The following is a 27,314-nucleotide window of genomic DNA, read 5'->3' as shown; positions in this document are numbered from 1 at the left end:
TCGGTAACTTTCTAGTATATAAATTTAAGCGCTATAACGGTAAGACGCTGAAAATACTACATATGCACAGTAGTGCTCACTCTGCCTGGGAAAGTCTGAGAATGTTTCAGAGAAGCGAACACGAGAGTGGTTCTCGTCTCCCTTCCTCTTTTTTCTCTTCCCTTTTCCTTTTACACCTCTTCTCACCTCTCTCAAAGTAAAAGAACATGCATGTATGTCAAATCAAAACTCTTCTAATTAGGTAATTCTGCTTCTGTAAAAACAGATTTTCTGTCATAGTTTAAGCCCTCAGCTGAATCAAGGCCTGGTCTAGAGACTGGGCCTCCCCACCTGTGACAAATACCATTCACAGCCATTGACCCCGGCTGTGCAATCTGAGGTGTTGGTGCCTTCGTCATTACCAAGCACTACCCCCAGGCCTTGTGCAACCGTTTCCTCCTCACCTTCTCTTTCCTCCCACCGCCATCTCGGCCTACCAGGCCATCCCACCTATCTTGCTTCTCACTTCCCGCCGCGCCCCTTCTTTCTTCCCCACTAGCGTTTCAGCCCCACTAGAGACCCTCCGGGTAAGTGTCCACCCTCTCTCACTGCCTTGCTTCACACCCTGTCACACTCCCATCGGCGCTCATCCCCACAGCCCCTGCCCGAGAGCAGTCTGCGGCTCGGCGGCATCGGGAACTTACTCGTCAGCCAGAGCACAGGAACGAGGAAGCCCGGCGTACACGCGAGTGCGCAGGCTCGGGGAGGCGGATTTCCCAGCGTGCAGCGCGCAGATTACGTAAGGCGCCTGCACCGCCTCCCGCGCTGCCGAGGAGAGGGGTTTTTTTCCCGCCTTGCCTCTCGCTTTGGGGTCTCCGTGAAACAGAACTCGCCACCTCCGAGTCAGTGTCTGGGGAAGAAGGGAGCGATCTGAGACTGGTTTCTCAAGAAAGACCAAGGAAGAACTGCCAGAGGAAGGCCGGGTGTGTCCCAGCCTTTTGGAACCTCAGAAAAGGAACACGAAATAGTAGCACACCACCACCACTTTCCAAGTAAAAGTTACATCCTGTCCCAGATGGTGGGTCTGCAGCAACGGTTTAAACCTGAGTTCCCCTGGCCCTCAAGCCGAGACTTTGTATCCAGAACCTCCGTTCCTTCACCTCTTTCTCTTTGGTGCAACCAAACTTTCGGAATCACACCGGTTGAGAAAATGCCCTTCTTGATGTGTTAATAACTAATCAACTTCATTGGCAGCTTTGAAAAAAAAAATTTGTAACACACGTGGCTCATGTATTTGAAGTTTAGCCTTATGGGGAGCTTTAATGTGGTGACTTTGACCTGCAACTTGAAAGACAGACGTTCCACACTTAATGCTCCGTTAGTTGTGGAAGAAAATAAAAAGCATATCACCTCATAAAACAAAGGTCAGTAACACTTCCCATAAATTCCAGGTCCACAATCTTACACCTTAGCAAATTATGTTTAACACATACATATTATTGTTTTTTTCCCTTTGGCTTATTTAACTGTTAGTTGTCAAGATGTAAGTATTGTGTGCATATGTTTATTTATTGGTTTGTGGAAAAGCCAATTGTTTCAAGTAAGCTCCTAGGAAAAAAGTACTCGGTTTAACTTGAGTTGGCATTATTGTGAAATGTAAGTAATTTAATAAAGATAGACTAGTGGTTATGGTGCAGTTATTGATAGTCATTAAAGGATTCTAATCACTATCTGAGGACTGATAGCAATCTGTATTGAAATGTTCCCTATTTGTGATAAAATGAAGGGAAAAGTAATGAGTTTTTCCTAAAGTTAATGCACTCACTTTAAAAGATTCTTTTATTCTGTTACTATGTCATAAATTTTTTGATGTTAACGTGTCCTCTCAAGAAACAAAAAATATAAATTTTTTTAGATTTTTAATGTCCTTACTTGGTAAAATGTAAGGTTATCCACTCAGTGTTTATCTCTTCTTCATTATTGTCATTGTTGTTGTTATTATTCTTAATGGTCCATCAAATCCAAAAGTCTGAGAAATACTGACCTAAATTCCTCTCCCAGCCTTCACATTGTATGATATCTAAACAGGTAGTTATCTAGTTGTTAAAATATTTCCAGGAAAAAATGATTCCACCTAATACATAAATGTTTACATCAGATTAAGAGAACAGCAGAGACATTTTAGTTTTTAAATCTTTTCTCCATTGTATAAGCTACATGAGTGAGAATAAGTGAGAGGGCACACAGGGTTATAGTTGTCTGGTGCTTTAGAATATTCAAAGAATGAGGACACGGGGAGGGGGAAGGGTGAGCTGGGACAAAGTGAGAGAGTGGCATGGACATATATACACTACCAAATGTAAAATCGATAGCTAGTGGGAAGCAACCGCATAGCACAGGGAGATCAGCTCGGTGCTTTGTGACCACCTAGAGGGGTGGGATAGGGAGGGTGGGAGGGAGACGCAAGAGGGAGGAGATATGGGGATATATGTATAGCTGATTCATTTTGTTATACAGCAGAAACTAACACACTATTGTAAAGCAATTATACTCCAATAAAGATGTTAAAAATATATATATGCTCTTATCTAGGATCTCAGAAAAAAATAAAATATTCAAAGAGCTGTCATCATCTCATTTAATCTTCACAAACAACCCTGTGAAGTAGGTAGGACATAGAGACATTTGGGTTATTCTATGTCAAAGGAAAAAATGTTTGTCCCAAAAGTAAGAAATGGGTGAATTATGCATTATATATCTTTATAGCTGGAGAGAAATAATTGGCAATGGACCATTTAAAATGAACTTGCTTAGTGTTCTACTTATTTAAATCACATTTTACTTAATGCTTTTGTGTTAATTGGCCTGATTGGACAACACAGAGGATAAAAACTTATTTCAGTTTCAATCGTGTATAGTCTTATCATACACTTTTTATATATATATAAATTTATTTATTTATTTATCTATCTATCTATTTATCTTTGGCTGCGTTGGGTCTTCATTGCCATGCATGGGCTTTTTCTAGTTGCTGCGCTTCTTAAATGTGCTTTTTTTTTTTCTTCTGATAGTCACTGCACCAAGCACCTTCAGCCATCCTATCTTAGACTTCCTTTGTAATCACTGCTGTGGACATGATGTTTTATGACCTTATGAAATGAAAACTCTATCTTGTTAAAAACAAAAGCAAGCAAATAAACAACGACAACAAAAACACCTCAACTAGCTGCTTATATAAGCATTTTGTTTCCTAACTCTAGAACCCCTCTGTTTCCATACAGTCTCTGTATTGGCAAAAAAGCAAAAACAAACAAAAATCACCTTGTTAATTCCCTTGCTAGCAAGGTAATACAATTTAGCACATGTTCAAGAGAAAATTGTCTAAGAAACTTTGTTTCTGCTAGTTACTTTCAAAGCTGTGATAGTAACGCTCTCTTCTTTAAAAGTTTCATTTTAAGTGGTGTGATTACATTATAGGAATTATCTTGTAGGGCTGATTATTCAGCAGTGGTAGATGAGAAAAAAAAATGTGCTGAGGTCTGAGTGGAAAGTTTCAAAAGAGAAAGATTAATGCGAGAAAAGATGCTTCTAATTGACCAAGCAGGTGCTTTTTTTTTTAAGTGCTTGGATGTATTTCGGGAAGAGGTACAAGCTTTGAAGGGCCAAAACTGCAACAGAAGAAATGATTTCATTAAAACCGTGATTTTACATTAAAAGATATTCCCGTATTCTCTGACACTGTATTTCAGGTTCCACTGCCCTAGGAAAGAGCTCACGTTTAAGGCGGGTCTGAGGCGTGCCAGAACAGTCTCCTCCCTCCACCTTCTTCCTCCTTTCTCCAAAGGGCTAGGCACCCTCCTCCCCCAGACGGCTGCTGGATCCGGAGAAGCAGCGGGGAGTTCTGCTACCCAAAGCTTTCTACATTCCTGGCTGTCTGCTTCGGCTGCTGAAGGGCTGCCTTCTATCGGGAAAAGAAAGGGACTTCAAACCTTTCATAAAACGTCCTCTCCTAGGAAATTATTGAGCACAGGTAAGAAATATCATTACTCGTTATTTAGAAACCCAGGCATGGCAATTCGAGGTAAATAAATAAGCTAGAAAAGCGATTGAGAGGTAACTTCTCTGACATCACTATGATGGGCGACTAGTCAGTAACAACATAAGGAACATAGCATATTCAGAGGAAAATCTTTTTCTCTCTTTTAGCCAGCCTTGGAGAGTATCACTTCAGAGGAAATGTTCTCAAACGTTTTGGTCTTGTGACCTCTTTATACTCCTAAAAATTATTGAGGATCCTGAAGAATTTTTGTTTCTCTGTGTTTTTTACTGTAGTACTGTCATTTACTGTATTAGAAATTAAAGCTGAGAAATATAAAAAAATAGTGACCTATTAATTTATTTTAAGATAACAATAAGCACATAACATGTTAGCATAAATAACATTTTAAATTACGGATAACTATATATTCCAAAAAAAACTACTATGAAGAGTGACATTGTTTTTATTTTTACAAATCTCTGTAATATCTGGCTTAGAAGACAGCTGCATTCTCATCTGCTTCTGCATTCAGTTTATGCAATATCACTCAAAATGTAGCCCCTGGTAAACTTTATTATACACTCCTGAGAAAATGAGAGTGAAAATGACAAATTACATCTTAGAATTATTATGAAAATCGCTTTGACCTCGTAAACCCCTGAGAATCACTGCTTTAGAGTGTTAAAATAAATAAGCTTCTATTTAAAGGGAGTCTCAACTCTGAATCAACTATTTTAAAAGCAAACAAAAAAATTGCAAAAGGTTGATAATCTTGATGGAATCTGCATCAGCACCCTTAGGCTGGCCTACGTTGGACAATATTATAGCATTCCCCAGGAGAATTTTATTTCACATGAAGGAAGGGCTGAGTAAATATCTCCATTTGAAAGTATAAATAACAAAAATTAGGACACTCTTAAACTCTTCTTTTTGCCTATATCTAGCTATTTCAAGTTCTATTAAATCTTTCTTCAAAATATCTTTTTAAATCTGGCCTGTCCGTAATATCCCTACATGAATATTATGAATTCTTACATGAATTCTTATAGTTTCATAGCCTGTCTAATCTTTTTCATAATACCCTTGCCAGCTCAGTAATCTGCTTTCCTATTGCCTGTGAGATTAAATACAAACACTTCTATGTGAGTTCCCAAGCCCTCCATATTCTAACCCCACCCTACCTTGTGTTTACTGCAAGACAGCAGAATTGTTCCACTACAGTAAAAAAAATAGCTCCAGGGCTTCCCTGGTGGCGCAGTGGTTGAGAGTCTGCCTGCCGATGCAGGGGACACGGCTTCGTGCCCCCGTCCAGGAGGATCCCACATGCCGCGGAGCGGCTAGGCCCGTGAGCCATGGCCGCTGAGCCTGCGCGTCCGGAGCCCGTGCTCCGCAACGGGAGAGGCCACAACAGTGAGAGGCCCGCGTACCGCAAAAAAAAAAAAAAAAAAAAGCTCCTTTCAGTCCACCCCCCACCATAATTTTGTGTTAATTATCATATAAATGCTCTTCCATGTTCTCCTCTATCTATTCAGTCAAGCAATCAGGATTAAATTCAATTCTCCTTTTCCCACAAGGCCATTCCAGCAGTTCTATTTTGGCTTCTTGCTTTGAGTCTGTATTTAGCAGTTGATTATACACACCTTTTTTTTTTTTTTCGGTACGCGGGCCTCTCACCGTTGTGGCCTCTCCAGCCGCGGAGCACAGGCTCCGGACGCGCAGGCCCAGCGGCCACGGCTAACGGGCCCAGCCGCTCCGCGGCACAGGATCCTCGCAGACCCGGGCACGAACCCGTGTCCCCTGCATCGGCAGGCGGACCCTCAACCACTGCGCCACCAGGGAAGCCCTATATACACCTTTTATCTTTAACTATTTACCTAAATTTTTACCTGAGTCTTCTTCCACCCCCACTTGTACCACGCCCACATACTTACCTTCGTAAGATGGCAAAATTTTAAAGGACGAAATGACTTACAGAACTGAAAATTTAGATTTTGATCTTGTTGCTGTAGAGATGATTACCTGCCTGATTTTAGTGAATTAATTAGGTAACATGCTTCCTCATTTCATCCCATATCTATTCCACAGAATGAGAATTCCAGAGCAAAGATAAACATAATCATTATTGCTTTTCAAGTTCAAGACATTTTTACTTTTAATCTAATAGTATGCTTTTAAACTCCCAGTGGCTTAGCAAAGCTGGTTATATAATAAATATTCCATCAATATGTGTTGTTTTAGAATTATGAGGAAGTGGCTACTAGGGCATTTGCCACATATAAATAGTTCTCTCTTTGCAGCCTTAACTAGAATCTACAATTACAGAATGCTGGAGCTGGAAAAAAACTTAAATATTGACCATGCAACTCTCTCTTGTCTAAATGAGGAAACTGAGACCCTCAGAATTAAATGACTTGCCCCAGAAAAGATTGGAACACATGTGGTTTAATCTCCATCATGATTTTCTGTTCACTAGCCTCTGGCTAGTTTCCAAGGCTTGTATAACTGAAACTTTTTGTTGTTGCAAAGAATCAATTATCGCTGCTTACTCCTGAGAGGATCTATCTGGGGTGGTTTATAACTCTTTTTTCTTTCAAGTCAATAATCTCAGAATCTTAGATGAAACAGTCAAAACATTTTTATCCAATGGGAACTATAATTTTCACAGATTAGAGTTAAGAAAGCAAAGGAACATGGATGAGAAAGGAAAAGAGGAAAATTAGGGGGGAGGAGAGGAAGAGGAACACAATACTTGTAACCATAGATGTATTGAGATCCAACAAAAAGTGCTAAGAAAATAAAGAATTCAAAATAAACACTCACATGAAATAAAAGAGAAAGTAAAGAAACTACTAGGAAAAGAAAGAAGAGGAAGAATATTAGAGAAATTATTTTATTTTTAAAAATCTGTTTTCAGACTGCCTTCATATTCTTTCCCTTTCTCACTGGCTTTCAGATGGAGTTTAAGTTTTAAGACAGAAAAAAATTTCTGCCATTCCCTTTACACACTGTTGTCATGGCGACAAGGCTTATAGCAAACATTTATTTAACATTTATTGAGCTCCTACTCGGTATAAGCTCTTTCCAGGTGTTAAAGATTGAAAAAACAAGACAACTCATTGCCTTAGAGAAACTCAGAGGGAAGTCGGCACACCTATTTGTAATCTTAATTAAGAGTAATAAGAGGTATTTTAGAAGCATGAACGTGGGGAGGGGGATGTGGGCACTGAGGAGAGAATGATTAGCTAGGAGTGGAGGAGTCAGGGAAGTTTTCCTAGAGGAGATATTTGACCTGTGACTTAAAGGATAAAGGGTGAAGAAGGGTTTGGCAGGCAATAAAGGGAGGGGAAGTTCTGGCCTGGCAGGGGAAATAAATGAGTACAGCATGGAGTGAGTGAGAATCTGAAAGCAAGAAAACCAAGTAGAGGAATATTAAATAGAAAATACCAGAAGTGACAAGGGCTAGATTTAAAATAGTGCTGGTGGAGATGGAGAGGAGATACCAAATTCTAGACACATTTCTGAGTTATAATCTACAGTATTTTTGAGACAGGAGAAGGTTAGACAAAAGAGTTGAGAAGGACTCCCAGGTTTCAGTTTGGGACAGGTTATTTGGACATACTTTAGAAAGTAATTCATTAGTATATCTTACAGTTGGAACTGTGGATCTGGAGCCAGAAATTGAAATTTGCAAGTTATATATCCCCCAGTAACCGCCACCCTCTCTCTTTATAGCTAAACTTCCTGAAAGAATAGTTTATATTCACTGTCTTTACTTTTCTTTTTCATCCCATTCTGTCCTAGATCTTTGTCCACCTGCCTTCCATTCCTCCACTTTCCCTAAACTGTTCTACTGATACCAAAACTTCCTAATTGCCAAATTCAATGAACAAGTTTAAGCTCGTATCTAAATTATGGACTGCAGCTTCAGACTCCAAGCAGCTCCTTTTGACGTTCCTTTGGGTTTTTTTGTTTGTTTTTGTTTTTGCGGTACGCGGGCCTCTCACCGCTGTGGCCTCTCCTGTTGCGGAGCACAGGCTCTGGACGCGCAGGCTCAGCGGCCATGGCTCACGGGCCTAGCCGCTCCACGGGGCATGTGGGATCTTCCCAGACCAGGGCACGAACCCGTGTCCCCTGCATCGGCAGGCAGACTCTCAACCACTGCGCCACCAGGGAAGCCCTCCTTTGTTTTTTGACTTCTGTGATATCTCTTAGATTTGCAAAACTGAATTATTTTCCACTCAAGCCTGTCTTTCATCCTCTGTTTTCTTAATGAGGTAACCACTCAACAAATTGCCCAAGCCAGAAACTTTGAAGTCATCCTCAGTTCCCCCTTCTTCCATTTGACCCACAACCAATCAGCTAAAAAATCCTGCTGTTTAAGCTCTCTTGAATCATCCCCACAACCACTGCCTTAGTTTGTAGCCTCATGAACTCCTAACTGTTAAAATTGCTTCTGCAGTTGTTTTCTGGCCTCTGTCCAACTTTATCCCATCAAATCCGTTCTCTACACTGCTGCCAGAGTGAGGTTTTTGAAACATAAATTTGACCATGTCTTTCTCCTACTGAAAGTAAGTCAGTACTTTCAGAAAAAAAGTTCAAACTCTTTAGCCTACTTAAACAAGGACTTTATAATCTGACTCTCCTTTACAAGCTTTTGGCAAACAACTACACTGCAAGTTACATTTTATCTGAATTGAACTAGTCAGAATCAAACTAATTTAATATAAAAATAATAGTCTCACTTTATAGGCAAAATGAAATATGTGAGCTCCAAATGAAATAGTTTATCTAGAATGACAATTTCAAAGCTGGTAGGCCAAGTAAGTTGTGAACTGTTGACAATATTGCCACATGGAAGTGTCTTGTATACCTGGTAGAAATAGCTGCTTTCATGTCATTATAATGTAAGCTCAGCTATTCTTTAAATACCTCAGAAGTTCTTGAGACATAACAGCTTATTGTGGTATTATTTTTTAACAGTTATTACTATTATAATTTTAGATATTTTTTCATTTATTCATTCATTCAGCAAACATTTATCAGACGTCTGCTATGTACCAGGCACCATTCTAGGTACTTGGAATACAAAACTGAACGTAACAGAGGTTCTTTCTCTTATGGAACTTACATTCTAGCAGGGGAAAAATAATAAAATAATAAAGAATGTGCTAACAAACCATGTTAAAATATTTGAGGCCAGATTTTGACGAAATTGTCAAGAAGGTATAATTTTTCTTTGGGAATCTCAGCCATTTATTTTCAATATCCCCACCCCCACCCCTGCCATGATGCCCTTTCATCAAGGCACTTAGATATTCCAAAAGCTTATTCTTTCTCTCTTTTGTTTTTTTATTTAAACAATATATATAGAGAAGCCTGTGGTTCTCTACACAGGTTTCTCTATAGATATTATTTAAATTAAAATATAAAAAAATTTTTAAATAAATTAAAAACCATACATATGTGTGTGTGTATATATATATATATATATATATGCTTATATATTATATATGAACTGAATCTAGATAAAACTGTTAAATAGCCACCAAATAGAGAGTTGGTTCAAGATGGTGCCCTCAGAAGATCTGGAACTCACCTCCTGCCACAGACAGCAGATCTACAGCTACATATGGATCATTCCCCCTGAAAAAGACCTAAAAACTAGCTGAAATCTCCTCCCCCCAAAAAAAAAAAAAAAGCCACATCTAGATGGGTAGGAGAGGGAGAGACATGGTCTCACCAAAAAACATACCTATGGTGCAGCAACCCACAATCAGGATTGATATCACAAAACAGAGCTACTACCTGAGGAGCAAGAGGTCAGTGCCCCACATCAGGGAACTTGGGAACCGCACCAAAGAGATGAGCCCCCAATACATCTGGCTTTGAAAATCAATAGAGTTTACATCCAGGAGAACCAAAAGGCTGTAGGAAACAGAGATTCCACTCTTAAAGGGCTTGTGTGCTGACTCGCTCACCACAGGACCCATCACAAAAGTAGCAGTCTGAAAAGCACCATATGTGAAGGAGATTCATTTGCTAATCTTAAAGCATCTGAGGGAGATGCAGGAGCGTTTTGGGACTCTTTCCACCTGGATGGAGGCACTAGCAGATGCTATTTTTGCATTTCCCCTCTATCTTGCTAGCACTGGCACTGGTGGGTGCTATCTTTGCACTCTACCTTTAACCTGCTAACACCACTGGGTACACCACACCCCCACACTGCTCTTGTGGCCCTGCCAAGGTGAGGCATGTGTGCACAGCCCACATGAGGGATGCTCCTCCAGCCCCTAGCTCTGGTGGCTGGAGGGATTGCATTTCTGTGTCCCATGAATCTGAAACAATCAGGGAGTTCTCTGAAGGCTACCACCCTCAGGGTACTGCACAGACAACAGACTGTACCTCCAGTCTCCCTGTGAAAAATGACTGATGACTTGTCCTGGGGCTTCAGCCTGAAGGGCACACTTCAGGTTTACCACTCATCTAGAGGCTATAGAAGTGCTCTCAAGGAACACAGGCTGGGGGAACCATCTCTGCACTCTCTTTCGCCTTTGCTACAGTTCACCAGCACCTACCAGAAAAGAGCTCACACACTCTACTGGAGCCCCGATTTTTGCAACTGTAGTCAGAGACACCTTCAGATGGCCAGGTCTGGAGGCTAGCAGAGTTTACAATTGCAGTCCCACAGGGCAATATATATTTGCATATCTTAAAAGCTGCTGCCTGAAGGTCTGGCTTCTAATCAGCCTGAAACTAGGTGCTGACTGACGTCTCCCCCTCTGGAATACCACAGGTCTTGGCACACCCTCAGCACTTAGGACCTATCAAGAATAAATCAGGCTGCATAGACAATCACAAAGGTTGAGTGACAACCAAGAACTAGGGCAAGGTTAAACAGTAAGGTTCATCTCTATACAAGGCCATTCCTTCCAGACTAGGAGAGATAGCTGTTTTGCCTAATACATAAAAACAAACACAGAGGGTCCAGGAAAATGAGGAATGAGAAGATTAGGTTCCAACGGAATTAATAAGATAAAACTCCAGAAGAAAATCTTAATAAAAAGGAGATAACTAATTTACCTGATAAAGATTTTAAAGTAACGGTCATAAAGATGTTCATTGAACTCAGGAGAAGAATGGATGAACACAGTAAGAACTTCAACAAAGAGATAGGATAAATAAGAAAGTACCAAACAGAAGTCACAGAGCTGAAGAATACAACAACTGAACTGAAAAATACACTAGAGGGGTTCAACAGCAGACTAGATGAAGCAAAGAAAGAATCAGTGATCTGGAATACAAGGCAGTGGAACTCACCCAAACACAGCAAAAAGAAAAACAAATTTTAAAAAGTGAAGATAGCTTAAGGGACCAATGGGACAAACATCAAGCAGAATTGCATTCACATTACTGGGTTCCCAGAAGGAGAAGAGAGAAAAGGGGGCAGAAAACTTGCTTGAAGAAATAATAGCTGAAAACTTCCCTAACCTGGGGAATGAATCAGACATCCAGATCCGGGAAGTCCAGGGAGTTCAAAAAAAAGATGAATCGAAAGACACCAAGACACATTATAATTAAAATATCAAAAATTAAAGAGAGAATCTTGAAAGCAGCAAGAGAAAAACAATTTGTGATATCCAAAGAAGCCCCATAAGAGTATCAGCAGATTTCTCAGCAGAATCTTTGCAGGCCGGAAAAGAGTGGCATGATATATTCAAAGTGCTGAAAGAAAGAAACTTCCAACCAAGAATACTCTACCTGGAAAGGCTATCATTCAGAACTGGAAAAAAGATAAAGTGCTTTGCAAACAAACAAAAGCTAAAGGAGATCATCCCCACTAAACCAGCCTTACAAGAAATGTTAAAGGGACTTTTTTAAGCTGCAAAGAAAGTGCACTAATTAGGAACAAGAAACATATGAAAGTAAAAATCTCACTGATAAAGGTAAATATATAATAAAGGTAGTGGATTAATAACATTAGTATAAAGATTAAAAGACAAAAGTAATAAAAAATAACTACACAATAACTATTTAAGGGATACAGAAAGTAAAAAGATGTAAAATATGACATCAAAACATAAAATGTTTGGGGAGGAAGTAAAAATGTAGTTTTATAATGCATTCAGTCTTGACTTCTTATCAACTTAAGATATACTCTTTTATATATAAACTGTTACATGTGACCCTCATGGTAACCACCAAGCAAAAACCTATAGTAGATACATACCGAAAAAATGAGAAAGGAATCTAAGCATAACACTATAGAAAGTAATCAAACAATAAGGGAAGAAAGAAAAGAAGAAACAAAGAGGAATGATAAAAAAAAGAGAAATGAACTATTAACAAAATGTCAACAAGTACATAACTATCAATAATTACTTTAAATGTAAAGGAACTAAATTCTCCAATCAAAGACAGAGAGTGGCTGAATGGATAAAAATATAAGAACCATCTATATGCTGCCTACAAGAGGCTCATTTCAGATGTAAGTACACATACAGATTAAAAGTGAAGGGATGGAAAAAGATATTTCATGAAAATGGAAACCAAAAGAAAGCTGGAGTAGCTGTATTTGTATCAGACAAAATAGACTTTAAAACAAAGACTGTAATAAAAGACAAGGATGATCATTACACAATGATAAAGTGATCAACCCAGCAAGAAGATATAACATTTATAAAGATCTATGCACCCAAAATAGGAGCACCTAAATATATAAATCATATATTAATGGCCTTAAAGGGAGAAATTAACAGTAAAGCAGTAAGCGTAGGGGATTTTAATATCTCACATCAATGGATAGGTCATCCACACAGAAAATCAATAAGGAAACATCAGCTTTAAATGACACATTAGTCCAATAGACTTAATAGATATATACAGAACATTCCAGCCAAAAGCAACAGAATACACATTCTTCTCAAGTGCACTGAAGTTCATGTGGAACATTCTCCAAGACAGACAATATGTTAGGCCACAAAACAAGTCTCATCAATTTAAAATGAAAATCATATCAAGCATCTTTTCTCACTACAATGATTTGAAACTAGAAATCAATTACTAAGAAAACTGGAAAGATCACAAATATGTGGAGATTAAACAACATTCTACTGAACAACCAATGGGTCAATGAACAAATCAAAAGAAAAATTAAAAAATTATCTTGAGACAAGTGAAAATGGAAAATTAACATGCCAAAACTTATGGGATGCACAAAAGCAGTTCTAAGAGGGAAGTTTATAGTGATACAGGCCTACCTCAAGGAACAAGAAAAATCTCAAGTAAACAATCTAACTTTATACCTAAAGGAAATTAAAAAAGAACAAATTAATCCCAAAGTCAGTAAAAGGAAAGAAATAATAAAAATCAGAGCAGAAACAAATGAAATACAAACTAAAATGACAGTAGAAAAGATCAAGGAAACTAGTATCTGGTTCTTTGAAAAGATAAACAAAATTGACAAACCTTTAAGTAGACAAGAGGAAAAGACAAAGAGCTCAAACAAAAAAGATCATAAATGAAGGAGGAGAAATTACAACTGATACAAAGAAATACAAAGTATCATAAAAAACTACTATAAACAATTATACAGCAACTAATCAGACAACCTAAAAGAAATGGATAATTTCTGGAAACACACAGTCTTCCAAGACTGAATTGAATCAGTTATCAAAAAACTTCCAACAAAAAATGTCCAGGACAGAAGTCTTCACTAATGAATTCTACCAAACCTGCAAAGATTAATACCAATCCTTTTCAAACTCTTCCAAAAACCTGAAGAGAAGTGAATGCTCCCAAACTCATTTTACAAGGCTAGCATTACCTTGATACCAAAATCAGACAAGGAAACCACAAAAAAAGAAAATTACGGACTAACATCCCTCATGAATATAGACGAAAAGTCCTCAACAAAATATTAGTAAACTGAATTCAACAATACGTTAGCAGGATCATACACCATGATCAAGTGGGATTTATTCCAGGAATGCAAAGATGATTCAACATCCACAAGTCAATGTGATACACTAGATTAACAAAATAAAGGATAAAAATCATATGATCATCTCAATAAATGCAAAAGTCTTTGACAAAATTCAACAACCATTCATAATAAAAACCCTCAACAAAGTGGGTATAGAGAGAGTGTACCTCAACATAATAAAGGCCATATATGACAAGCCCACAGCTAACATCATAGTCAACAGCAAAAAGCTGAAAGCTTTTTGTTTAAGATCAGGAACACGACAAGAATACCGCCTATTGCCAGTTTTATTCAACACAGTATGGGAATTCCTAGCTAGGGCAATTCATTAGGAAAAAGAAATAAAAGACATCCAAATTGGAAAGGAAGAAGTAGAACTGTCACTATTTGCAGAAAACATGATTTTATATATAGAAAACCCTACGACTCCAAAAAAAAAAAAAACTGTTAGAATAAATGAATACAGTAAAACTGCAGAGTACAATATCAATATACAAACATCTGTTGCATTTTTATACACTAACAACAAAGTATAAGAAAGAGAAATTAAGAAAACAATTCCATTTACAATTGCATCAAAAAGAATACAATATCTAGGAATAAATTTAACCAAGGAGGTGAAAGATCTGTATGCTGAAAACTATAAGACATTGATGAAAGAAACTGAAGAAGACACAAATAAATAGAAATATATTCCATGCTCACAAATTGGAAGAATTAATATGATTAAAATGTCCGTATTACCCAAAGCAATATACATATTCAATGCAATCCCTATCAAAATTTCAATGGCATTTTTCACAGCCATAGAACAATAAATCCTAAAATTTGTATGGAACCACAAAAGATTCCAAATAACCAAAGCAATCTTGAGAAAGAAGAACAAAGTTGGAGGCATTACACTCCCTGATTTCAAACTATATTACAAAGCTATATTAATCAAAACAGTGTGGTATTAGCACAAAAACAAACACATAGATCAATGGAACAAAACAGAGAGCCCAGAAATAAACCCACACATATATGACCAATTAATCTATGAAAAAGGAGGCAAGAATATACAATGGGAAAAGACAGTCTCTTCAATAAATTGTATTGGGAAAACTGGACAGCCACATGTAGAAGAATGAAACTGACCAACTATTTTACACCATACAGAAAAATTAACTCAAAGTGGATTAAAGACTTGAATGTAAGACCAGAAACCATAAAACTCCTAGAAGAAAGCATAGGCAGATATTTCCTTGACATCAGTCTAGCAATATATATATATTTTTGGCTCTGATTCCAAAGGCAATGGCAACCAAAGCAAAACTATACAAATGAGACTATATCAAACAAAAAAGCTTCTGCACAATGAAGAAGCCATCAACAAAATAAAAATTCAGCCTACTGAATGGGAGAAGATATTTGCAAATCATATCCAATAAGGGATTAATATTCAAAATATATAAAGAACACACACAACTCAATAACAACAACAACCACAAAAAACCTGACCTTAAAAATGGTCAGAAGGGGCTTTGCTGGTGGCACAGTGGTTAAGAATCCCCCTGCCAATGCAGGGGACACAGGTTCGAGCCCTGGTCTGGGAAGATCCCACATGCCACGGAGCAACTAAGCCCATGCACCACAGCTACTGAACCTGCACTCTAGAGCCCGTGAGCCACAACTACTGAGCCCACACGTCACGACTACTGAAGCCCACGCACCTAGAGCCCGTGCTACGCAACAAGAGAAACCACTGCTATGAGAAGCCCATAGCCCCCACTCGCCACAACTAGAGAAAGCCCACGTGCAGCAACGAAGACCCAATGCAGCCAAAAATAAATAAATAAATAATTTTATAAAAAATATTTTTTAAAATGGTCAGAAGATCTGAATAGACATTTTTCCAAAAAAGACATACAGATAGCCAACATGTACATAAAAAAGATGCTCAACATCACTAACCATCAGAGAAATGCAAATCAAAACCCCAACGACTTATCATCTCACATCTGTCAGAATGGCTATTATCAAAAGAACAAGAAATGACAAGTGTTGGCGAAGATGTGGGATAAAGGGAACTCTTGTGCACTGTTGATGGAAATGTAAATTTGTGCAGACACTGTGGAAAACAGTATGGAATCTCAAAAAGTTAAAAATAGAACTACCATATGATCCAGCAATTCTTCTTCTGCTTATTTATCTGAAGAAAACAAAAAACACTAATTCAAAAAGATATATTCACCCCTGTGTTCATTGCAGGATTATTCGCAATAGCCAAAATATGGAAACAATGTAAGTGTCCATCAGTGGATGAATGGATAAAGAAGATATGGTATATATAATGGACTACCATTCATAAAAATAATGAAATATTGCAACAACATGAATACATCTTGAGAGCGTTATGCTAAGTGAAATAAATCAGACAGAGAGATAAATACTACATGATTTCACTTATATGTGGAATCTAAAAAAAAAAACAAATGAACAAACAAAACAAAATAAAATAAAGCTCATAGAAAACAGATTAGTGGTCAACAGAGGGGAGGGGGAGGGGATGGGCAAAATGAGTAAAGGGGATCAAGAGGTACAAACTTCAAGTTATAAAATAAATAAGTTATGGGATGTAAAGTACAGCGTGTAGACTATAGTCAATAATATTGTATTGCAAATTTGAAAGTAACTAATAAGTTGTCTTAGAAGTTCTCATCACAATAAAAAAAGAGATTTTTGTAACTGTACAGTGACAGATGGTAACTAGATTTATTGTGGTGATCATTTCACAATGTATACAAATTTTCCATAATAAAAAGTAAAACAAAACAAAAAATAGCCATCAACTAGCATTTGTTTTGTGTTAGCTTAATTTGGATTAAGTGTTTTCTACTGGGTATTAATTTCCTGCTTCCTCTGTATATGTTTGACCTCAGCAAACTATGCTAGAAAAAATTTGAGTCATTTCTCAACCTCTAAGTATAGACGTATGAACACCCCCATATATACCAATTGACAACTGTGACCCAACCACCTTCCTTGGAGCACCAACCATAAAACTGTCCTCAGGAAACCAACGGACTTCTGAACTCTAGAGGAGAATTTCTTAATCATTTCTGTGGCATGGACCCTCATGGACAATCAGGTGAAGTCTGTGGATCCCTTCTCAGAATCACGCTTTTATATGCATAAAATTAAATACTTAGAATGAGAAAGGAAACCCTTTGTAATTAAAGGGTTATCAAAAAATTTTTAACAAATTTTGAGAAGGTATATATGTGCATCTTTATTAACACATTAACAACAAGATGTCCTGTTGGGACTAATAACTTCCATATATTTCAAAGTAGAAATGAGTTTAAACCATATTTCAAGATCTCTGCAACAATTACAATACAGTAAGAAATATGTATGTCTATTAATGATAGTCACAGGTACTGTGAATAATACTGTGGTTTGTTTCCTACACCATAATGGAAGGAACTGTTAAATTTCAGTTAGAAGTTGGTGAAAATAACTGTGTAATTTTTTCCCCATCCAAGTTCACAGATTTCCCAGATTTAGAACCCCTGCTCCATAAACAAAGATCTGGAAGGATATACACCATACTGGAGTGGGGTTGGGTGGGGTGGCACAAAGGAGAAGAGCAAAAAGAATTTTTAACATTTTCAAATCCTATATTATTTGATGTTTTACAGGAAGATTGTATTCATGTATTACTTGTGCAAAAAGCATAGTATAGTCCAGACTCCAGATCAAAAGCTGCTGTTGCTCAGAGAGAAAGAGAGCCATCAGATGCCAGAGCCCTTCAGCCTCCTCCCACCTAGCCCCCACTCCCAGGTAGAAACACCATTTTTTATCATTGCCTCACCTTTAGCACTTTGACAATGAAGTCACAATCTGCAGTCTCTCACTCACAGGATCCCATTGGTTGTAAGACAGAGATAGAACCAGCCCCTAGTTAAAGGACAGGATTAGGTGTGTTTCTGGCATCCTGTATTTATTCTGATAATATATGTATATTTCCACCAAAATACTGGAACAATAATTCAGTTCAATAACGGACCACACATCCACCCTTTATAACATTGTTTAATGAGAAAATGCTTTCTAGATTCCGAATATCTAATGGTTTGCGAAAGAACATTTGAACTTGTACATTCATAAACTGAAGATTCCTGACATTTATTAAATGTCCAGAGTGTTCGTCAGCATGCTGGATTTCTGAAATTGGAGGTAGAACAAGGCAATAAGTGGTAAAAGATTCCTTTTGTGTAAAAGGAACAATCACTACCTTTTAACAGATGACTCTTTGCTTTCATTAGGAATAAAGATGGCTGCTGACCCAGTAGAAGACAATTGCATCAGCTTTGTGGAAATGAAATTTATTAACAATACACTTTACTTTGTAGGTAAGTTCAAAACCGTAGGCCAAATACAGGGTTTAGATAAATGTATTCAACTAGAAAAGATGTTGTAAGGTGAACTATTAAGTGACTTGTTTTTTGTCACCAGATTCCATTGTAACACTAATGACACACTTCTCTTGAAAAAAAAAAAATACTGGATCTCTAGAAATTAACCATAACATATCCAAGGTCCCAGCACCTTGTCCTGCCACATGTCCTGGCACTTAGTTAGTAGTAGCCTACTCACAAGGTGGCTGCAGGTGCACGTCATGAAAATCCCAGAAAATTGGATATACGATTTCCCAAAGCAACCTGGCAAATTATGTAAGAGATACATATCTGAAATCTAGAGATCTTTGAGTTATACCATTTTATGTAAATACATTTGACAAATAAAAACAGATTCTTATGATTAAACTTCCTTGGGCAGTTTAGTTTCATTTGAAAGCTTCATAGAAAGTTCTTAGGTGACTTTCCATTGAAGCAATACATTTAAGAGTAAAATCTATCACTTTATAAAATTTCTTTTTGGCTACAATTTTCAATTTATAAACCCTAGATTTAGGTTTTATATCTAACATACCTGAGATCACACTAAGTCTAATTAGCTTCATTTTATGGGACCTTTTGGATGATTATATTATGTTTTTATGGGGCCAACAAAAGCCATCACCAGTAAGACAGGGGTTAAAGAATGCAGAGGGGCAGAAAAGAGTAATAAAAGAGAAGGGTGAGAGGAAATTGAGTAGAAATATAGAATTTAACATATTTTGTTTCTCTTTTTTCCCCTTTAGCTGAAAGTGATGGTAAAGTATAAATTTATTTCTCTTTCTTTGTAAAAATAAATAGCTACTTGAGTAAGCGTCCCACCAGCACATCCATATCACCATTCTCAGCTGAAAAACTGGTACCAATCTATTTGAGAAGCTAATATTCCCTCAAAGGAATGTGGACTCAGTAGCACTGCCTTGGAATAAAGATGACTATAAGGGAATTTCTAATAAAATACGCTTCTCTACATCTTAGGAAATTCTCAGCTATTAGAATCTACAAAACAGACCTTGCCTGTTACATAGATCCTGAGATTAGCAGAAAGTCATGGATTCTCTGGAGTACATAGGAAAAGGGGTTGAAGCATGAGAATTGTTGTCCAAAATCAGGAACATCTTCCTTCTTCAACCTTCCCTCTCAGAAGTGCTCTGAAAAGAAGCCTGGGAGGCTCCCAGGGTTCAGAGAATTCTGGAAGTAGAGGAGATGGGGGAAAGTAGAGCAAACAGACCTATTAGGTTGAGTCATTGTCTTCCTAAGCAGATGTACCCATTCCTTGTCCTGTTGGCATTCAGGGAGGATCATACGTGTATAAAGCCTATGATCCTCTAACACAGGGGTCCCCAACCCCTGGGCCGTGGACCAGTACCAGTACCGGTCCGCGGCCTGTTAGGAACCCAGCCGCACAGCAGGAGGTGAGCAGAGGGTGAGGGAGCGAAGCATCACCTGCTGCTCTCCATCACTCGCATTACCGCCCAAACCATCCCGCCACCCAAACCACGGCCCCAGTACATGGAAAAATTGTCTTCCAGAAACCGGTCCCTGGTGCGAAAAAGGTTGGGGACCGCTGCTCTTACGGACCCCCAGATTATTAAAGGTCATTAGTTTTTCATACTTTTCCTTAAAAAGCACTTTCTCCATTCTTAAGATGATCCTTACTGGACTGGAAATATACAACAGGAACTTTTGAAAAATACTATTCCTTCCAGTTTCTTTTCCAGATTTATTGAAATGTTATTGTCATATAGCTCCTCATGTTTCTTAAAGATTGCCCTACTTCCATTTATTTGATTCAATAAATATTGGCATCTGTATCTGTGGCACTATGTTAGGCCCTACAATACAGTTGTGAGCAAAACACAGTTCCTATAGGGGGAAGCAGGCACATTAGGGAGGCAAATGGAATGTGGTATGTAAAGTGTTATGAAGGCACAGATGCTATGGGAGCACATAGAAGGGCACCTAATTTAGTCCAGTAGATTCTGGGAGGGCATTTTGAAAGAGGAACAGAATTGAAGAGTAAACAGGGGTTAGCCAAGAGAAGGTATTCTATGCAGAGAGAAGAACACATGCAAAGATCAAGATACGAAAGAAAGCATGGTGTGAGGAATTAAGAGTAATTCAGAATGGGAGTAGAGTAAGAGTAGGAAAATGGTGAGAGAAGAATGATAAATAGGGTGTAGATCGAGAAGGTTCTGTTATTCCAAGATATGGAATTTGGACCTTATCTTTGGGGCAATGATGATTCATTAAGCACAATATGTATGATCTAGGATACAGATTAGCTTGCTGTAACAAAGAGATCCAAAAATACAGTAACTGAATAAGATAGAAAATATTTCTCTCAAATACGAATCCAAGTAGGCAGTTCAGTATTAGTATGGCTGGATGCAGCCTGATGATGTTGGAATCTAAAGTTTCTTCTGTCTTCTTCCATTCCATCATCCCTAGTTGTTGAACTCATTTACATACTTGAAAATCATCATTACACTTCCTGGGTCCATATCCCCGCTAGCAAGAAGGTGTTCAAAATAAGAGGAAGACAGGCCCACTCCTTTTAAAAGCTCTATTTAGAAGTTGTAAACATCAAATCCACTCATACTCCATTGACTAGAATTTAGTCATATGGCACCAACTGCAAGGAAAATATGGAAAATATAATCTTTATTCTGGGAGGCAGTGTCATTCATTAAAATTCAAAGATAACATGATTGTATCTCTGAATTTTAACTTTAATTAAAATTGAATTTTAATTCCTTCTGGCTTCAGTATAAAGAATTGCTGTGGGGGCAAAAAAAGAGGGGAGGGGAATGCCAATTAAAAGCTATTATTGTAGTCCCTATAAGAAATCATGGCGACATGAATTAAGGTAGGCACAGTGGGGTGCCATTGAAGAGCAGTGAATGGATTTTAGGAAAACTTGGAAGAATCAACAGGACATGGATTTGGAAGGGGATGGAAAGAAAGACAGAAAAGATGATGCCTATGTTTTTTCACGTAGGCAATTTGTACCATTAAGTGAAATAAGAAATGCAAGAGGAAGAGCAGGGTAGAGAGGTTTGCAGGGCAAAGAGGAAGACAGATGATGAATTTATTGATGATGAATGATGATATCTGTGGAACATCCTAATGGAGATGTCCAATAGATTCTTGGACATGTGGTTCTAAACTCAGGAGAAAATATGGGGCTGGATATACGGATGTAGGAGACATACATACAATAGAAATTACATCTGAAGCTATAAGAATAACATGACAAATCAGAGGAAATGTGTAGCATGAGGAAGTAAAAGCCAAGGACTACACTCTGAGGAATACCTACATTTAAAGGATTCAGTAGAAAGAGAAGCTAATAAAGAACAGAGCAACCAAAGAGGAAGAAGAAAAACAGAGAATGCCACAGAATCCCAGGAGAGCATTTCAAGACAGAGATAATAGGCACTGTGTTGAATTTTGTAGCCTTGAAAACCAAGAGCCAGAAAGTATCTATTACATTTAGCAACAGGGAGTTTGGTGATCTCGGTGAAAGCAATTTGATGGAGAAATGGAGCCAGTGAGGAGAAGCTTGCAATGAGTAGAAGGGTGAATAGAAAGTAAGGAAATGCTACATACAGTTCTTGCCAGAATCTTGGTTGTTAAAAGGAGGAGAGAAACAATACTAGCTACAAAGTGGGATTCTGTTGATGGAGGTGTTTTAAATCTCAAAATGTAAAGCCTTATGTTTTTCTGATTATAAAAATAATTTGTTTATTATAAATAATTCAGGCAATGAAGATAAGAAAATGAGAAACTAAAATATGAAAAAAACCCAAAATATTCATTTCTATCATTTTGATGTTATATATATATATAAAATACTATACCTAAGCTTCTTTTTCTAGTTTAATACACATGGACATCTTTCCATGGCAATGAATAATTACAATTATATTAAATTCATGATAATTCATAGTAAGGGCATATCAAAATTTATTTGATCGATTCCCAATTGATGGACATTTAAGTTATTTCCACTTTGTTTTTATTATTAAAGTGTTCCCATAAGCATTCTGGTAGAGAAATATTTACACATTTCTCTAATGTTTCCTTAGGATAAAATCCAGGAAGTAGAATTGCTGAGTTGATGGAAGAGAGGGAATAATTGATAAATCAAAGTTTAATTGAAAGTACATGCAGAGCACAAATGGGGTGAACCTTAGGTAGCAGAAGATCCACCTTTTTCACATGTCCCTTGGGACAAGAGGGTAGAGAAAATAACAGGTGATGCCATAGTTAAGTTTGTAAGTGGAGTAGCAGGAAATCATTTGCTGAAAGTGAAAGCAGAGGTGATGATGCAGAGATCCTGAGGAGAATGAAGAAGGCTTGAAATTGAAGCTATGGACTATGGAAGAGAATGCGGAACTGGAAAAGAAGTATTGACAATTGATGTGTTTGTTATGGCGCCAATTTGCACATTTGTATGATTGTTTACCAGCAGCGCACTCAGCAGCCAGGTTTAGAGTTTTGTAGTAAAAGGCAAATGAGTTTGGGATTTAAGATACTGGCAAAAGTGTAGATAAAATGATGAACCATGAGGTCCAGGCTGCATAGAGAAGAAAGGGAAGACAGGAAGAGGTTAGATAGGAAGAAAATGTAAGAATCAGGAAGACTCAGTAAAGTGGAAGAGAAGTATAAGAAGACTAAAAGGATAGGAGATTGTGGTCAAAAGTAGGATATTTGAATTTAAGATTTCAAAAGTAGCGTGGTTCTGAGTGATAACAAGAATCAAGGTATGCCCCTGGAAGTGGGTAAAACACTGTGCAACTTTACCTTAGCTTCTATAACAGAAGATAGTGATTGTTATTGAAAACTGGAATATATAATATGCTTATTTGTAAATTTAGAAAAAAAAGATTATTTTTTAAATGAGATTTCATGTGTGTTGTAGAAGACCTGGAATCAGATTACTTTGGCAAGCTTGAACCTAAGTTCTCAGTCATACGAAATTTGAATGACCAAGTTCTCTTCATTAACCAGGAAAGTCAACCCGTCTTTGAGGATATGCCTGATTCTGACTGTTCAGGTATTTTTTTATATACATTTGTAAACATGGAAATGACAAGCTACTACTTCCCATTCCATTTAACTGACTACATTTTCTGTGATAGACCTAATGCTTACATGAAAAGTCATGGTAGTAGTAATTTCACTTACAAGAAACTTTATAGGGTATCCATAATTTTTAGTTGGGCTGAAAAATTGATACAATAAAGATAGTGCTGGGGTCATGATCTTTGAGCCTACATTTGGATCACCTTCCCTTCACTGTAATTGCATTAACTGTATATGCTCTCCATTGAGTTGGATCCTTAATACCTGCTGGTTATAGCTGAAATTGCTGATAACATTTTCAGAAGTCAAAATTAAATATAAATATACAAGCACTTCTAATAAGTCTGTCTTCCACCAGAAATTTAGAGTGCCTTAGAAAATGAATAACTTTACTGTGCCTTCCAAGGAATGAATTTCAAATAACAGAGTTTAGGCAGAGTTGAAAAAGTGAATGATGTACTCTTGAAACATGCTGAAGTTTTACCTTAACAGATAGAGCTTTAATATTCTCTTTAGCGTTTAAAAGCTAAAGACAATCTTTTAGAATTCAGAATATCTCTAAAACACTATAAAAGTTGCTGCATTTGTATTATAATACATATTTAAATGTGTTTTAAAGAATATGTGTATCACTGTGTATAAGTCTCCTTCTGCTACATGGCTGAATCTCAGAGTGTGGGATTGGTAATGGTCCTATTAAGGATTATCCTTTGGCTAATTTCCCTAAATGCTTATTTGGAAAAATTCTTCTAACTAGTGTTCTCATTTGTGAATGTTTATTTTAGATAATGCACCCCAGACCATATTTATCATATGTATGTATAAAGACAGCCTCACTAGAGGTCTGGCAGTAACCATCTCTGTGCACTGTAAGAAAATTTTTACCCTCTCCTGTAAGAACAAAATTCTTTCCTTTAAGGTAAGACTGAGCCTTAATTTGTTTTAGTTATACTGATGTGCAAAATTAGAAAACCAAAATATCCCCAGTCCAACCTTTTGTCTAGAATAAGAATAGCAAGAAGTAGAGAACCATTAAAATAGACAGTTACTAAAAACTGTCAAGCTCTTTAACCTACTGTAGTAACATCATGGTTTTTCTGAGCCTGCCGTAGGGAGGAAGAGGATCAACACTTGTTTCATAACCTAGGTCTTCTGAACAATTAATCTATAGATAAATAATAATACAGAATATATATATAAATTATCATGTTTAAGAACTGCATGTGATTTTCCAGAATAAGTCCTGCTACACAGAATGAAGTTAATCGTTCTTCTGTAAACCCTCTACTTTGTAAGTTATGATGATAATATTTTAATCCCTAATTTTTTGTTTTTTGTTTTTTTGTGTGTGGTATGCGGGCCTCTCACTGCTGTTGCCTCTCCCGTTGCGGAGCACAGGCCCTGCGGCAATGGCTCACGGGCCTAGCTGCTCCGCGGCATGTGGGACCTTCCCGGACTGGGACACGAACCCATGTCCCCTGCATCGGCAGGCGGACTCTCAACCACTGCGCCACCAGGGAAGCCCAATCCCTAATTGTTTTGTTCCTACTTCTTAGCCTAAGTCTATGTTAGGCTACAACTTTCAGCTTTCAGTTGATGTATGTTATTTTTAATGTTAATCTAAGTGAACAAAGTTAATAGGATCTGTTGTAAAAGCAATGGTATAATGTATCTCAAAGCCAGGTATAAATTATTTCTGACCACTGCTTTTTTCTCTATCCTCCATCATTATTTTTCTCTATTTTTTCCATTATTATTAGATAAACAACCATTAACTGTAGATATGGGTTGACCCAGAAAACTTTCCTCCCAATGAAAGCAGGCAGGGTATGCTCACAAATTGGCAGTGTTTCAAAGGTGAATCCCGTGTCTTGAAGGCTTTCTGAGTGGGAATTTGCCAATAAAGAACCGCAATAAAGATCACCCAGTTCCCACTGAAAGTTAGAGTATGACTTTCGTAGACATGCCAAGGGGCAACTTGGGAGGGAGGAAAAAGCCACTCTAAAATGTAATGCAGATAAGATTAGTGTATCTGTAACAAACAGAGCCTCCAAACAAATCCCTTAGCCATCCCCTTCCAAGCAGAGTACCACCTCTTCAGGCGACAATTTGGAGTCCCTGCTCCCTGACCTGACAGGTAGGAAGCTCAGTTATTGTAATGGCGTTAGAAGCCTGGAGGTGGACAGGCAAGGTGGAGAGGATTAAGCATGTTGTTTCTTAGCAACAAAATCAGAAGGGAAAGAGGGAGATGGCCAAGCTGAAACCATGTGGGATAGAGGAAAACTAATTCAGCTGCAGAGACAGAGTCAGAAACTGGGAAAAGCCTGATCTATATATAAGTAGATTCTTACTGAGAGACTGGGGAGAATGTCAAGAAGATGGAAAAAGTGCTTGGCAAATAATAGAATTAGTTAATTCTATTATTAATTAATTATAATTAGGGAGAACTAATTAATCCTCTCATTAATTCAAGACTCACACTTATTGATAAAGGACAAAGGTCAATAGTTATGGCTATAAATTCCATAATTGATTGAGAAGTTTGGGGGAAAAAAACAGGTTCTTTCAGGCATCTAAGCAGGATGCTGGGATGCTATTTTGGGTCTGAAGGTCTCTCTGTCAGTCCTTAGGATCATGAAGATCTTTGCTTCCAGAGGGTCAAAATTAAGTTCAAATTTTCTGCTGGTTCTGGGATTAACATGGAAAGAACCTGAGGTGGTCTTCACATTTCTAGTCCATCCTGAAAGTAGGCATGATGCAAAAATAGGAAAAGTGCCCGCAGTACTGTCAGTTAGGTGACCAGCCGGATTATAGTTTCAAGTGATCTAGCCATTCTTAGGAAATCCCTGCTCCGCAGCTGAGATATAGGAATCACCATCTGGCCTCCCAGGGCAAGGTCCAGCCAAGAGACAGACTACTTTCAGGATAGAAACTCAGGACTACTATGGAACTGGAATGCTTGGCAGGGAAGCACCAAAAGCTGCTAACTAAGCCCTAGAACAAATAACGGGTCTATTTATAGCCAGTTTTGGTTCTAGGCTCCACTGAAGGAAGCAGCTGAGATTACTGCCACTTCCTGCCTCTCTCACTGTTGGTTCACACACTGGAGCTACCCTAGGCTTATGGGTGGAGGTCATCAATGTCTTTAGCTGTGAATGGCTGGAGAAGACAGGAACTGATATTAGCCTAAAAAGGTTGTGGTCTTTGCTGGAACTCTACTTCATCTTAAGCAAATATGAACTCCACTTAATGCGAGAGGAGAGAAGGAAATCATCTGATGGGTATATTGGGAAAAACTAGAGGCCTGGACCTGAATGTGCATTCCATAGTGTTATAAGCCAAAGTGGACAAGAAGAATGGGAGGTTAGAAATTAAGAGGGAAAGGAGATCAGTATTGCTATAATCAGAGATTTTTTTTCTTAACTCTTGAGAATATAAACCTGTTTAGTTCTGTGTAGTAATATATTTCAAAATAAACTGCACATATTCATATTGGTCATGACCTAAAAAAATTAAGTAATTTTTTTTCTCTATAGGAAATGAGTCCTCCTGATAATATTGATGATGAAGGAAATGACATCATATTCTTTCAGAGAAGTGTTCCAGGACATGATGATAAGATACAGTTTGAGTCTTCATTGTACAAAGGATACTTTCTAGCCTGTAAAAAAGAGAATGACCTTTTCAAACTCATTTTGAAAAAAAAGGATGAAAATGGAGATAAATCTGTAATGTTCACTGTTCAAAACAAGAACTAGATATTAAAATTGCATAATTTGAA

The 27,314-nt window shown here is 37.8% G+C and overlaps 2 protein-coding genes across 5 annotated transcripts in view; one reads left to right on the top strand and one right to left on the bottom strand.

Moving 5' to 3' along the window:
- Window positions 1-3,838, bottom strand: part of TEX12 (testis expressed 12) — a 7,570-nt gene extending 3,732 nt beyond the window's left edge. The window contains exons 1-2 of one of the 2 annotated variants that reach the window (XM_060160401.1): window positions 3,756-3,838; window positions 684-889 (exon numbers count right to left, since the gene is read on the bottom strand). Coding sequence is in view for 1 of the 2 variants with exons in the window: in XM_060160399.1 (XP_060016382.1) it covers window positions 604-629 (26 nt within the window). In the remaining variant the exon portion in view is untranslated. Of the gene's footprint in view, window positions 1-603; window positions 663-683; window positions 890-3,755 lie in introns of those variants that run through there. The other variant, XM_060160399.1, reaches the window with a different exon arrangement.
- IL18 (interleukin 18) lies at window positions 3,828-27,314 on the top strand. Of its 3 annotated transcripts, XM_060160395.1 has the most exons (6): window positions 3,828-4,009; window positions 18,311-18,397; window positions 19,189-19,200; window positions 23,370-23,504; window positions 24,319-24,452; window positions 27,070-27,314. In XM_060160395.1, the coding sequence occupies exons 2-6, from the start codon at window positions 18,319-18,321 to the stop codon at window positions 27,289-27,291; spliced, it is 582 nt and encodes a 193-aa protein (XP_060016378.1). In that variant the 5' UTR covers window positions 3,828-4,009; window positions 18,311-18,318; the 3' UTR covers window positions 27,292-27,314. The 3 variants fall into 3 exon arrangements, with proteins under 3 accessions (XP_060016378.1, XP_060016380.1, XP_060016379.1); XM_060160397.1 differs by lacking the exon at window positions 19,189-19,200; XM_060160396.1 differs by lacking the exons at window positions 3,828-4,009; window positions 18,311-18,397; window positions 19,189-19,200 and adding an exon at window positions 19,882-20,039.

The sequence above is a fragment of the Lagenorhynchus albirostris genome, chromosome 9, assembly GCF_949774975.1.
Source record: "Lagenorhynchus albirostris chromosome 9, mLagAlb1.1, whole genome shotgun sequence".
Lineage (NCBI taxonomy): Eukaryota > Metazoa > Chordata > Mammalia > Artiodactyla > Delphinidae > Lagenorhynchus > Lagenorhynchus albirostris.
The sequence above is the reverse complement of the archived record's forward strand: the minus strand, read 5'-3'. Positions and strand labels throughout refer to the sequence as shown.